This window comes from Bombus pascuorum, chromosome 15 (genome assembly GCF_905332965.1).
Source record: "Bombus pascuorum chromosome 15, iyBomPasc1.1, whole genome shotgun sequence".
NCBI lineage: Eukaryota > Metazoa > Arthropoda > Insecta > Hymenoptera > Apidae > Bombus > Bombus pascuorum.
Genome location: NC_083502.1, coordinates 6,663,883 through 6,676,886, shown reverse-complemented (window position 1 = coordinate 6,676,886; position 13,004 = coordinate 6,663,883). Strand labels below are relative to the sequence as shown.

The 13,004-nt window shown below is 39.5% G+C and overlaps 1 protein-coding gene across 1 annotated transcript in view; it reads left to right on the top strand.

Moving 5' to 3' along the window:
* LOC132914433 (uncharacterized) overlaps positions 1 to 13,004 on the top strand; it is a 202,586-nt gene that overhangs the window by 100,236 nt on the left and 89,346 nt on the right. The window contains exon 3 of the mRNA XM_060973562.1: positions 7,668 to 7,806. Within this exon, the coding sequence (XP_060829545.1) occupies positions 7,668 to 7,806 (139 nt within the window). The remainder of the gene's footprint in view (positions 1 to 7,667; positions 7,807 to 13,004) is intronic.

The following is a 13,004-nucleotide window of genomic DNA, read 5'->3' as shown; positions in this document are numbered from 1 at the left end:
TAATGAAAGAAAGTGGGTTTCGAGTTAAACAAAGTTTGAACTGTTAAACAAGCGGTCTTCTAATTTAACTATTTTATACTGCAGTTTTAGACCCGGACGTTAAAAGGTTTAAAACGGGTTTAAACGAAGTTGAAACAGCAATTTTCATTAGCTTACGTATATCCGCCCTTTCCAGCAAATAACTCGAATGAAATATATAACTAAGTCATTTCTCAAGTAAAATATAACATGATGATTTGAGAGAATAAAAGGAAGAAAAAATGCAACAGCAAGCATTTATCGTCTTGAAATTTCGTTCAAAACACACATCGACAGGTCCAGATATCATCGAAAGAAACTACAAAAATAGAAATTAAAAAATTCCGTCAAGTTAAGAATCAAAGTTACAAAATATTTCCATCGCTTGTAATTCTTAAGAACGTAAAATACAACGAATGAAAGAGGAAACGGATCGAATCGATTTTTCAATCACCGCACGATCGCAAGATGTTACACGCGTATTTAAAAAATTGAAGAGGTGTTCGCAATCGACGAACGCAACGGTCTTCTTCGAGTCGCCGAAATACGGAGAAAGAAGCGACCGCGTGTCGAAGCGCTGGACTATTGCTGAAAGAAACTGAAGTGCAGAGGTAGACAAAAAATTCTGGCAAATTAAAACACGACGCCACGGACCACTTGGTTCCATCGCTGAAACCGAAACACGGCTTCTCGCGCGACCTACATTCCACCCTGACGTATTCTATCGACGGTAAAAAGGGGGAGGAAAGAAAAAACTGAAGAGAGAGAACGAGGCGAGGCAATTCCTCCATCGCGAAAAAGGGTCTCCCGTGAATCTGAAAACACGCGCTTTCGAGAGTGACGAATGGTGCAAGAGCCGGGATCATTAGCTAATTGTGAGTTGCACGGACCAAGTGCAGTTCAGAGTTCACCGGTCGAGGCTTGGAGCGCGAGGCTATGCGACAGATCCACAGAACGTGGAAAACAGTATGAGTGACAGCGTCGGATACAGATATATAGGAATTAGGTGGCGTGTCTGAATTCGATCGACGGGCCGACGTATCAAAGATGAACGTGCCAATCATCCTCGTTGAGATGCTCGTGACAATGTTGGGGGCTCGACCCTCTTAACGCGCCCGTCTATCGTTGAGAATCGATCGGGTCGTACGCTTCCGGCTAACTGACCACGTGGTTCACGTTACACGGCGAATATCGTACCGCTCGTTTGCCGCGACAGTGACATACACGCGTATAAAGTAATTCATCATATTCCCCTTGATGTTTCCCTCTAATAACTTCTTACGACGTGACTTTAACAGAGTGATCCATTCGTAATGACCCGGATAATATTCGTATTCTTTGTCAAACCGTATCATCCTTGTTAATAATTCTGCGCATTCTTCATCGAACGAATCGTATCATTTCCGCTAAGAAAATATCAGACATCTCTAAAATAATTCACGACTCCTCCCCTGATCTCTTTCTCTCTTAACCTCTTATCATGTAAATTCGGCAAAACGATCCAGTCACATCCATTTACTGTCGCCATCCTTCGTCCAACCATCGTTGCTTTTACCCTTCGACTCTGTTTTAAAAAATACTCCAAACGAATCAAATGAACCTATCGAGGCAATATCTCCAAGGAAACCAGTGTCGATTACAGATCAAACGGGCTATAGCCTCGCAACGACATGGCAGGGAAACACGCGTCTCTCCAGATCTCGAATCTCATACGTGCAGGTTGATCTAGAGACCGGAGCTGTTGACTGCCGCTAGTCTCTGGTTGCAGCGGGGCGACTGTAATATCAGAACCCGGGTTCCCGTTGACCAGTTACGCCAGCTACACCGGTGTAATATTCATTTCCTCCAGTAAAAGCCCTTTCAACGGCTCTTTCGGGTTCGGATATCGGAAAAACGAGGCATTTCCGTTGGTAAATGTCACGGAGATAGGCGGACGGCCAGTGGCCACATATTACCAATCAATTTGCCTCTGTCGATACTGAGAGACGACACGATAGAGGAAGATAGCGCGAGACCAGGGAAAGGGGTGGTCACCAGGTCTCCGATTGTACGGTGTCGATGTGTACGTGTATGGAAAAGTGGCCGCTCCATCATATTTAACTCGGATAGCCAATCACCCTTGTCACCCGCCAGGGTGATAGATTATTTTAATCAAGTTATTCCCCGGGCTGAAACCTCGATCATCCACCCCCGCGCGGAGACGTTTCCACGGTCTCGCTACATAAAAATCGAATTAACCTGCCGCGTAAATGGAGCCCTAATCTGGAAATCGTTGGCCGGTAGAGTTTCCAATCGTTTGCCGGAGTTCCGGTAATTTCCAGACTGGACCACCTTCGATAATCTATTTTTTAAGCCCTCTGACGAGCGATTGATTCGTCTGGCGACTCGCTGCCACATGCTCCGCAACCTTCTCCATGCTTTCCCGCAGTGATTTACGGGCTGCACCAGACTCCACTGTGTTTTAATATGAAGAAAGTTAGACCAGTGGAAGATCGCCGCTGGATCGATAAAATAGATTCCCTGTGCATTCACTGTGGTAGTTTTTTGCGGATTCTGAACAGATTTTGATGGGATCTGGATGGTGTTTGCTAGTTTTATATTAGTGTATAAGTTTTCTTAAAGGAGCTTTTGTACCGAGTTTTTTTTTTTTATTTTATTTTGGTTATTTTACAATTTGTCCTTGCGGACATTTGGTAAAGTGTTATATCTTGTTGGTGAAGAAAAAAAAAATATAAATAAAAAATAATATAGCATGTGGGCGGCTACCCCCAGCGGGGTGCCAGCTTCGTTTTTTTTTTTTCTAAGTTATATCTTTTATGAGGTCTATTGGGTGTTTCCTTTTTAGTCTTCTTGCGATATTTGTTGTTTTGCACGTTTCAGCTGCCAGCTGGTTCGGGTGTGTTTCTATTCTTGTTCTGTATCTTGTTGCGAATCTGGTAATCTCCTCCTTGACCGTTGGTATTCCGAGGTCTTTCCTTATGTCCTCGTTTCTAACGTACCATGGGGTTTGTACGGAGTGATACAAGTTTCGTGAGAATTCGTAGCCTAGAAATTTCTAATCCTGGAATAAGTGGCAATCAAATTTGCAACTAGTCAAGTATAATAAAAAATTTAAAAATCCTAGAATTAGTAACCTTCGATTAAAATTACAAGGAGCGTAAAATATTGTCCCTTCCAATTACCTGTTTCAAGACTCGTAGGCATCATGCTTTACACTGATCAAGAAATCAACGAGTACCCTTTCATTAAACTCTATTCAAAGGGGATCAATTTCCAGGAAAAAAACGATCGTATCACGTGCCGAAAATTAACAAGCAGCTCGTAACATCTTCCAGGAATGTCCTAACCTAACTTCTCGACGCGAAACATTAGGTCGCATGCACCGTCTACGACATTACGAGCCCTCTGGGTCTGGCAATTACGGGACACTCGGTACATCTGTTCAACGGGGAGCAGTTCGTTTTAAAAACTACGAAACACGCACTGTCAACGCGCGTGTCGTGATCCTCGCTATAAAGAACGCACCGTGGGCAAACAATTATGGGGAAATAAGAGAGGACTAAAGCAGCTCTGTTGTAGGATGAGTTTCCGGAACACCATTTCGTAGAATGAATCTAAAGTGGGGGATAAAGGGTATCCAAGTTTCATTAATCGTATGGTTCCCTCTTATTCGACGTTTTGTCTTTACCTTTAGAAGGACAATTTGGTATTGTATTATATATTTAATCATTTTTCACTTTATGAAAAAACCTGACCGTCGTTTTAAAAAATGTATTCCTCTCATCATCCTAACCTCAACATCCCAGCCCAGATATATCTATCCTAATCGCCTTGCAGCTTGCGAATGCATCAAACGACGCTTCGGCATCTCTAAAAATTCATCCGAGGCCGAACAATTTCACCCATCCCGATATTCCCTCGTCCCAGCTCTCGCAGAACTCAGAACAAACCACGGAACCAGTCCAAAACCTCCATTCCTTGAATCGTCTTGATGCACGCTTACCACCATTCGAGAACTACATTCCCGGTGTTCCGACTGGTGCAATAACCTCGAAGTAATCGCGCTAAGAAAAACGCGTAGACGGAAACATAGAAACACAAAGGCAGGCAAAAGAGAAAAGGAAAAGGTTGGATTACGTTTCGAGAAATCGTGAGGAGATTCCATCCGGCTGGCAGGATTTCGAAACACTCGGACTTATTAAATGCAAAATACCACGGCACGGACAAAACAATGTTTAATCGCCACGTCTTCAACTTGTAATCCTTCGCTACAAGTAGACAACACGACTGTGGAAACGGCATCGATTGCCGGATAATCCGATCTCCCTAAGGAGATTCTCCATTTTTGCAAAACAGTCGCCAAGCGGGATGTCCGAAATATTCTGAGAATGTTCCAATGGGATTATCTTTGTTCTTACTAGAAACTATTGATTTTGGTCATTCTGTCTTTCGACGTTCGTGAGAATCCTGTTTATGCCCAACAATTCTGTATAATTGTCTGAAATTTGCTACAATTACATTACGGATTTTTATACATTTGTGGGAAACTCGTTACGAGTAGATCGTGAATTTTTACGCATTTATGGGGAACCATTTGCGAAAATGTGTAGACCGCATATACCATGCACATGCATAAATATAGATGGAAGTCCAGTTAAGGTTGAAAAGTGAGGTTAGGTTCAATTATATCCATAAACTTCTTTCTTCTTTACCCAGTTTTTACTCCGTGCGATGATATAGAGTTGAAAGAGCTGATTTAAGAGATTGGCTTCTTCCAGTATGATACGAGGAAATAGACGTTTAACATAGAAACTGCAGAGTGAGGTTAGGTTAGTTTAATGTCGACAGAAACATGGTAATCGTGTCATATTTTGCGAATTTCTCATTCTTCTAGAGACTCATTGACCATGACCAGCCTGAAAATTCGCTGCAATTGTTTAAATGTACTAGGCGATGCGTCTCGCCCAGAACGAGGAGGAAGGTTTGGTTCTCGCGTTCAGCGAACCGTGCCGCGCTTTCCACGGCCATTATCGTCATTGCTTTATAACGTCGCTGCTCTTACGACGTGTATTTTCTTGAGAGCATCTCCGCGGCTATCCCTCCCTTCCGATGTCGCTAGGTTTTTATGCCTTTTTTCGAGTCGTTTCTTTCGACGTTCGAACTGTCTTCGAGGTGGAGATTGAGTGAATGGCACTTTTTCGGGCAAGGCTGATTTTTCGATGATTGAACTGGTTTTTGTAGAAGGTTGAGATATAGGAAAGGTTTTTCGAGGTTAAATGGAAATCGTGTTTTTCTGAAATCTGAATTTCATAGGGCGGTATATACTATATATAGAACTAGCTATTAATCTTCTTGGGGTTATGAATAATATTTTTGGTTAGTCCTTAAGCGTTAAGCAAAATCGACGCAGAAGTACGAAGAAAGTTGCCAGAATTGTTGAAAGAAAATTAATGTAGCATAGTAGGTATATTAACGAATCATAAAAATAATTGGAACCTAATAAACATTTCCCAATTCCTACACGATTGTTCCACGAACTTTGCATTATTTCTTCCGTATCCCTTCGATCGTTATTATTCAACAACCTGGCAGATATCACCATACAAATAGTCTTGAACAGAATTTGCTTTTAATATAATTCAAGAAAATTTCCTAAACGTGAAAACAAACGCAGCGTGATAATCAAAATCGAATAAACAGTTCCTAATCCTGTAGCAACCGATCAATCCACGCCATAAAAATCCCCCGAAACAACCTTCTGTTTCACCCCTAATCTCTTTCAACTTCAACCCACGAATAAAGATCCCTCCCCATCGCACGACAATTCCCTCCTGAAAGAAAGCACATAAAAGAAATAGGAGGAAACGATAGTCTGCAGAGGTAACTAACCTAACCAACCCTGTAAAACTACCGCTGTCGCGCGCGATAGTCCTCGTGGTAGTGGTGAAAGTCGCGAGAAGGCAAGCAGACACGGCCACGATATAATTAGCAGAAATTAGAGTTAGGTCAGAAAGCAAAGTTATCGAGGTGAGTTTCGACGCTGCTCCCGCTTTTCCCCCGTTCTGATATAATTACTAATTAATTACCGTTCCGCTGGTCCTTTCGGCGGCAGCCAGCTTAAAAGGACACCGCGAGGTAAGGATAATTCCTCGTACTGTCGACGAGAGCAGGAGGATGTAACGACTTCCGTTTTAATAATTTTCGTTTCGTGACTCCTAATGAAGGCTATAGCGTGGATCTCTCTTATTTATCCAATTGATATTTATGTGATATGAAAAAGTATATGGACACTTGCTCGTTCTTTGCAACAAGAATTTGTTTCAATTAAAAGATTTGCGAGATATTGAATTACTGTGATTTTATTTTTTAAATTATCGTAGCTACGTATAGTGAGACATAATGGTCTTCTTATAGTTGGTTTATCGTAGAAATAAGAAAAGAAATATTTTCTTACGGTATACATTATTTTATATTATTAAATTATTCCTGCATATGAAAGGTACATGCAATTATGTATTATATGCAGATATTCAGAATAATTATTATCCTTGCTTTTTCTATGGCAGCACATTAATAATGGCAATTAATTTATTAACCGCGAATGGCTGGAAGAGATTCATTTTACAGTATTTAAATTTTTACCTCATTACTTAGAAATGCAAACAGTATAACACGCAATAAAAAAATTGGATGGTGTAGAATATTTCGTTGCATTAACTCTTTGTTTCACAGTATTCCGTATTAATTCTTCGTATAATAGCCCGTGAACGAACAATCGACTTCATTACGTTTGGATATTACGTTTTATTGTTGATAAACGCACCGCGAAATATTACATTGTAATGAAATTCGAAGTCACAGATTGAACGTCGTCCATTCGCCAGGATTTGAAAATATCACTTGAGGATCACAGCAGAAAAATATCATATATGTATACCTTTTGCTGATCTTAATGTCATTTCATCATTGCTGCGTTAATTCTTATTGATACACTCACTTTTCGTAGCAGTTGTACACATGGAGATATTTTCCTCAAACGTTAAAAGCGTTTTCCTGCGTTGAGATGTAAAACGATATTAGGACATAAAAATTCAAGGATCGAAACTTGACAAAACAAAGCTTCTCATACATGCGCATAACATACTATAACAACCAAACAACGCTTATTTTTCAAATAAGAAAAATTAATGCGATTCATTCCTTTATAAATATCCTACACAGGAACCTAAACAGGAATTTCTTTCACTGACCAGTTTAGCGTATTATCTGAATTTTATACATTTTCGCATCTTCCAATTTCTCACAAATGCATAAAAATCGACAGTTGTAACGACAGTAATAACCCAATGAACTAACTGATCTTGTATACCACGCACAAAGGAAAACTGACCAACGAAAAGCAAGAAACAGAAGCAGCCAAACCCAACAATATTTAACCACCTTCCGAATCTCTCTCACAAAAGAGCCTATCACTCTATAACAGTCTGTCCTTTTCATCTCTTCTTCTATCTCTTCCTACTATCCTGCTGTTTGCATATTCTCGAGGCCAGATTATATCCCGCGCTTTTATTTATCGACTGTCGGCCATATGAAAAAAATGTAAAACTCCGTCGACCAGGTGTGTATATTTCGGCATGTGTGTGTTGCAGGTTGCGAGTTTCCGGCGCAGTGGAACGGCCATTGGTTTCAATCGGGGATCGAGGGGCTGGTGACTGTGAACGGGTCCATGATGACCAGCAAGGGCCGCTGCATCGAGACCAAAGACGACAAGTTCCTCATTCAGGACACGTGAGTCTCTCTCTCGTTTGAATTGCAAGTGAGATATAGTCTGCCTCGTGTGTGTGTGTGTGTGTACGCGCGTGTACGAACGTTTGGCTAGGTATCGACAGGCGGCCGTCGATATGAAGCGATGCACGGATCGTATTTCGCGTCCCTTTATCCGCGTCAGCCCCCGACACCACCCCCGACCCTCTGCCACCGAGCTTTTATTAATTAACTGCACCCTTCGTTGGCCGGACCCTCCGACAAAGCGCTCCAGGCGACGTGCCAACCGACAGCACGGTATAAAACGTTTCTCCGGCGAAATTCCGCGGCGGAAGGGTTCCAGGTTAAGTGGGAGGGGATGATCCAAGGACTCGTGTGTATCACGATATTATGATGGATGTTAATATTTTCCTGTCAGGGAACGAGAGGCATCTCTGGGGAGTTTTATTAGGAGCTCAGGTTGGATGAGATTTGAAAATGTTTGAGGATGTATTGTATCTTTACGCGAAATTCTTTTAATATTTTACCGTCAGGGAGCGGGTAATTTGGGTTTACCGGAGGTTTATTAAGAGCTGAAGAGGGTTGAACGAAGTTTGGAGACGTTTGACGGAACATCTTTATTTCATAGCGATATTTCACCGTCAAGGAACGAGAATTATTTTCAAAGTTTTCCATTTGGAGGCAACATTTTTAATTGACTTATCGGATACAAATTTTGTAGACGATTGTAACTCGAAGAACTTGAAATTCTTTATATGTGTTTAAAGATGTTTGAAGAAGTCACGGTATAATTTTTGTGCAATTATCTTTGTCATTTTGCAATTTGTCGCATGCTTTGTAAATCGAAATCCCTATTAGTAGCACAAAAAAGACTTGCACAAAATTGTTCCACATATCGCGTCACGTTACTATACGGAAAAATCCAGTGGATTTGATTGAAAAATATCTGGTTGCGAAATGCAGAGAAGTGAGTGGGTTCCACGGTTCGACTATCGATTCCACATACACCAATCCCGAAATCCAAGCACTCGTTATCCGCAACTTACGCCACGACCAGGATCCAATTTCGCGGAGAGAGCGTTCGCTGTCGTACGAGCAGACAGTATCTACGCGCGTCGCCGCTTTCTGTCCTCGCCGGTATCGCGTTGAAGCTCAGGGCGCGCTTCGTTCAACGTCGCCTTTAAGCCGCGACGATCACCGATAAGCTGCTACCGCCAGGGAAAGAGTGCCTCCTCCTCGCATAGAAATTTCTTTTTCTTCCGGGCCAGAGACGAGAATTTCCGCTTCAGACATTAGAAAACCTCACTCGATACCAGAGAATTCCGAGAAATTTTTAAGAACGTGTAAGAGGAACGTATACAGAAAATTCTAGAGAATTTTTCCCACCGATCGCTATTTCAGAGCGTGGAAAGTTAAAAAGGCGTAATTCAAAGAAAAGGGTTCGTAAAATAGGAAGATGTTATAAATTCAGGATTTTTAGGCTTTTCTGACACTTTTCCATTGCAGTGGAATCTAAAAGGTAAGAGTATTTTTAGTTGTTATGTATCTATTATATAATTCCATCGATGAAGGGAGGAAATTAGTTAAGAGCAACATTTTTTTATAACATTTATAATTAGAGTTTGAAAAAAAATAGCGAATTTAATTAGCTTCCGTAATTTCCAGAAGACAAATATCACGGAATGGGAAGTAATTTACGAATGCAATTAAAAATTGGTTACAAGCAATAGTTCTTCAAAATTAATCGAAAGAACAAATTATTCGAAACCTGGCACGAGTTACCGAAGATTGTCATTTATATAATTTCAAATTCACAATAATTGATCCCATCGTCAGTGACTATGAAAATCAGCCCCTTGGGCACCAAACGATACGTCATCGACTTTTCGTCATTTTATTCCGCCATTAGTATTACGTGTCATTTCGTTTGATATTAAATATCTTTTCATTTTCCTGGCCGTCTAAATTTCATGTTGACGGAAACGCGGTTTGCGGTCGCGGTTCGAGGCGGACCCGAATGAAATATTCCGAAATTGTTTATCAGAATTTCGTTTATTTGCTCTCTTAGCGCGTGAAACCCTGGAAGGCTGCGGGACGATGAAACTCCGGGGCAAAGTAGTATAATCAACGATAAGACGCGACCCAAGATGAGGATCCTTTATTCCGTTTCGTTTTATCTTTTCCCTCTCTCTGTGAGATTCTTATATTCCTGAGTGACCTTAATATCCGCGCCGAAGAAGAATGAGGGGAAAGAGAAGGTTAGCGAGATCATTTCGTGCACTTTGCGAAAATTCTATTTGGCCGGGTATCGTTGCTCGCCGTCCTGGAATAGATGGCGCCGTACGACGAAGGATCAGCCATCGTCGGGAACCGCGAAAATCCAGCAAAATGGCGGTTCTTCTGAAATTCCTCAGGATCCTAATTCCCTTGTCGTTCTTTCGTCCTCTTCTCCGTAGTTCTCTCTCCTTTTTTGCCTATCTTATTCCTCGATTTTACGGCGTCTTGGTGTTCGAAGTTTTAGCTTTCTTATGTTCAAGTAGGTCACTGTTTTACAGGTCTTTCTATTACACCCCCTTTCTACTTGAGAAATTTTGATCTGGATTTTGAATTTTTCGTCAAATTTGAGATATAGAAAACGCACTCTATTGCATGTATAATATAGAATGTGAGATATGTAGAAAATTGTATAGTACAGAATACAGAATATTATCATTTTTGATAATTTTGATTATCATTTTGATCTGGATTTTGAATTTTTCGTAAAATTTGAGATATAGAGAACGCACTCTATTGCATGTATAATATAGAATGTGAGATACGTAGAAAATTGTACAGTACAGAATACAGAATATTATCATTTTTTATAATTTTGATTATCATTTTGATCTGGATTTTGAATTTTTCGTCAAATTTGAGATATAGAAAACGCACTCTATTGCATGTATAATATAGAATGTGAGATACGTAGAAAATTGTACAGTACAGAATACAGAATATTATCATTTTTTATAATTTTGATTATCATTTTGATCTGGATTTTGAATTTTTCGTCAAATTTGAGATATAGAAAACGCACTCTATTGCATGTATAATATAGAATGTGAGATATGTAGAAAATTATACAGTACAGAATACAGAATATTATCATTTTTGATAATTTTGATTATCATTTTGATCTGGATTTTGAATTTTTCGTAAAATTTGAGATATAGAAAACGCACTCTATTGCATGTATAATATAGAATGTGAGATATGTAGAAAATTGTATAGTACAGAATACAGAATATTATCATTTTTCATAATTTATCACATTAAATAATTTTCTCTCTATTATTCGCAAAAATTATTTCAAGAAAACTGTTACACGTTCGAAGAGAAAAGAGCAGATTTTCTGTAAACCAAGGAATCACGTTACCGGTACGATAATGCTCGAGTGGGGGAAATTAACCTAAATACTAGGAAATGTAAATCTCAGTGTTAGTACAGCTTTGGGGAAAAATCATAAACGGTCGTTGCGAGTTGAAAACGTCGAGAAAGCAAAGCGGGAAAAACTTTCACGAGGATTACAACAGAGAACGCGTGTACAGCGTTGGGGCGCTTAATTTTTAGCGTTTCGTCGAGCGTCGACCGTGTAAAACGCACGAAAAGCGTGGCGGAAGGTCAGCGGGTTGCACCGGAAGCGTCAGTCTCTCCGGTTCGATACTCGAGGCTCGATTTTACCCAGTTCCCCTTTGTACTTTTTCTTTCCATCGACGAATCCAACGAAAGTTTGTTGGAAATTACTTTGTCTAATTTAATTCCTGTTTTTTAACGACCGATCGAAATAAAATTGATATTTTAAATGCAATTGAAATACTGTAAATTATTAGGATACGAATTTACCGAGCTGTCATAGTCTTTTAGATTCCTAAACCAACGTGATTTTAAGAACTGCAAAACGACTGGTGACAGTACTCTTAATAAGAGTAATTAGTAAATTTTTAGAAAGATGAGAAACATAGAAATTGAAAATTTCCTTCAAATCCAGGAAACTGATATGTTAAAACTGTAAAACAATTTTTCATGCACCTTCATAGCCAATTTTACGTAATTCCTTTCATACTAATATTGCATCCATTACAAGTATCTTTTTCTTTTTTTTTTTTTCTTCTTTTCCATTATAAACATTTAGCTTCATAGTGAAGTGAAGTAGAATGATAAAATGCTGACGCGCTGTTAATTTAAGAATATATTAAATAATCGTCAGTTTCAAATTTACACGAGAGGAAACGTAAGTAGTTTATATTAGCATCTTACATCTGGTAAAGGGACGAGCAGTAGAAATGGGCGTTTAGAGTCAGACAGGCGTTCAAGTAGAAATATCGATCGATGCACTCGTATACTTAATGGCGTTGAGAAAATACGTCTTCGGTGCAACAGTATAAATTTACTACAATGCGACAAATTCACTTTCCAGTTACTTTTCTCGCCATAAAATTAATTTATCGCATGTATTAAATTTCTACAGGAAAATTAGGCTTTTGTATGAAAATTGAGAAAGTTTGGTAAATGAAAAATTAGCGAATCGTTAGTATTTCCGAGGCTCTGAGCTAGGAAATTTAGGGAACTAGAAAATTAGGAAATCGAGGATCTGGAATATTCGGATTAGGAATTCTGATAATTGGAAAATTAGAACGTGGGATAATCACTATTGCGAGGGAATTGGACAGCAGGAGAAATTGCATTATTAGATAATTCAATAATAATTAAAGAAATCCAACGTAATAGGAAATTAAAGTATTTGGAAATTTGAAAAGCACTAAAGAACATTATTCAACTAGTTGAAACTTTGCAAGTTGAGGAACTTGATTATTGAAGAAAGTAGCCTGCTTAAAAATCTGAAAATCAAAGAGATCGAAGTACTAAAAGGTGTCTAGAAATTTTTCCCTGAAAAAGACTTTGAACGTTTGTATGATCGAAACCCGAAAGACGTGTAGTTTGATACTCGAAAATTGAAAATTCCTAAATACAAAAATGAACGAGATCCAAAAAGTAAAAAAATCTCCTATATTAACAAAGCAGAAAATTCCATCTGGTAAATTGTCTCAAACATACAACTACCTCGTCGAATGACTCAAAATGCACAGTTTCTTCTCAAAAGTGCACCACGTATTCGCGATTACCCGAGTGTTAAACATTCTCAACCGAACGTTCCGATATCAATTTGAAACTTAGATCACCGC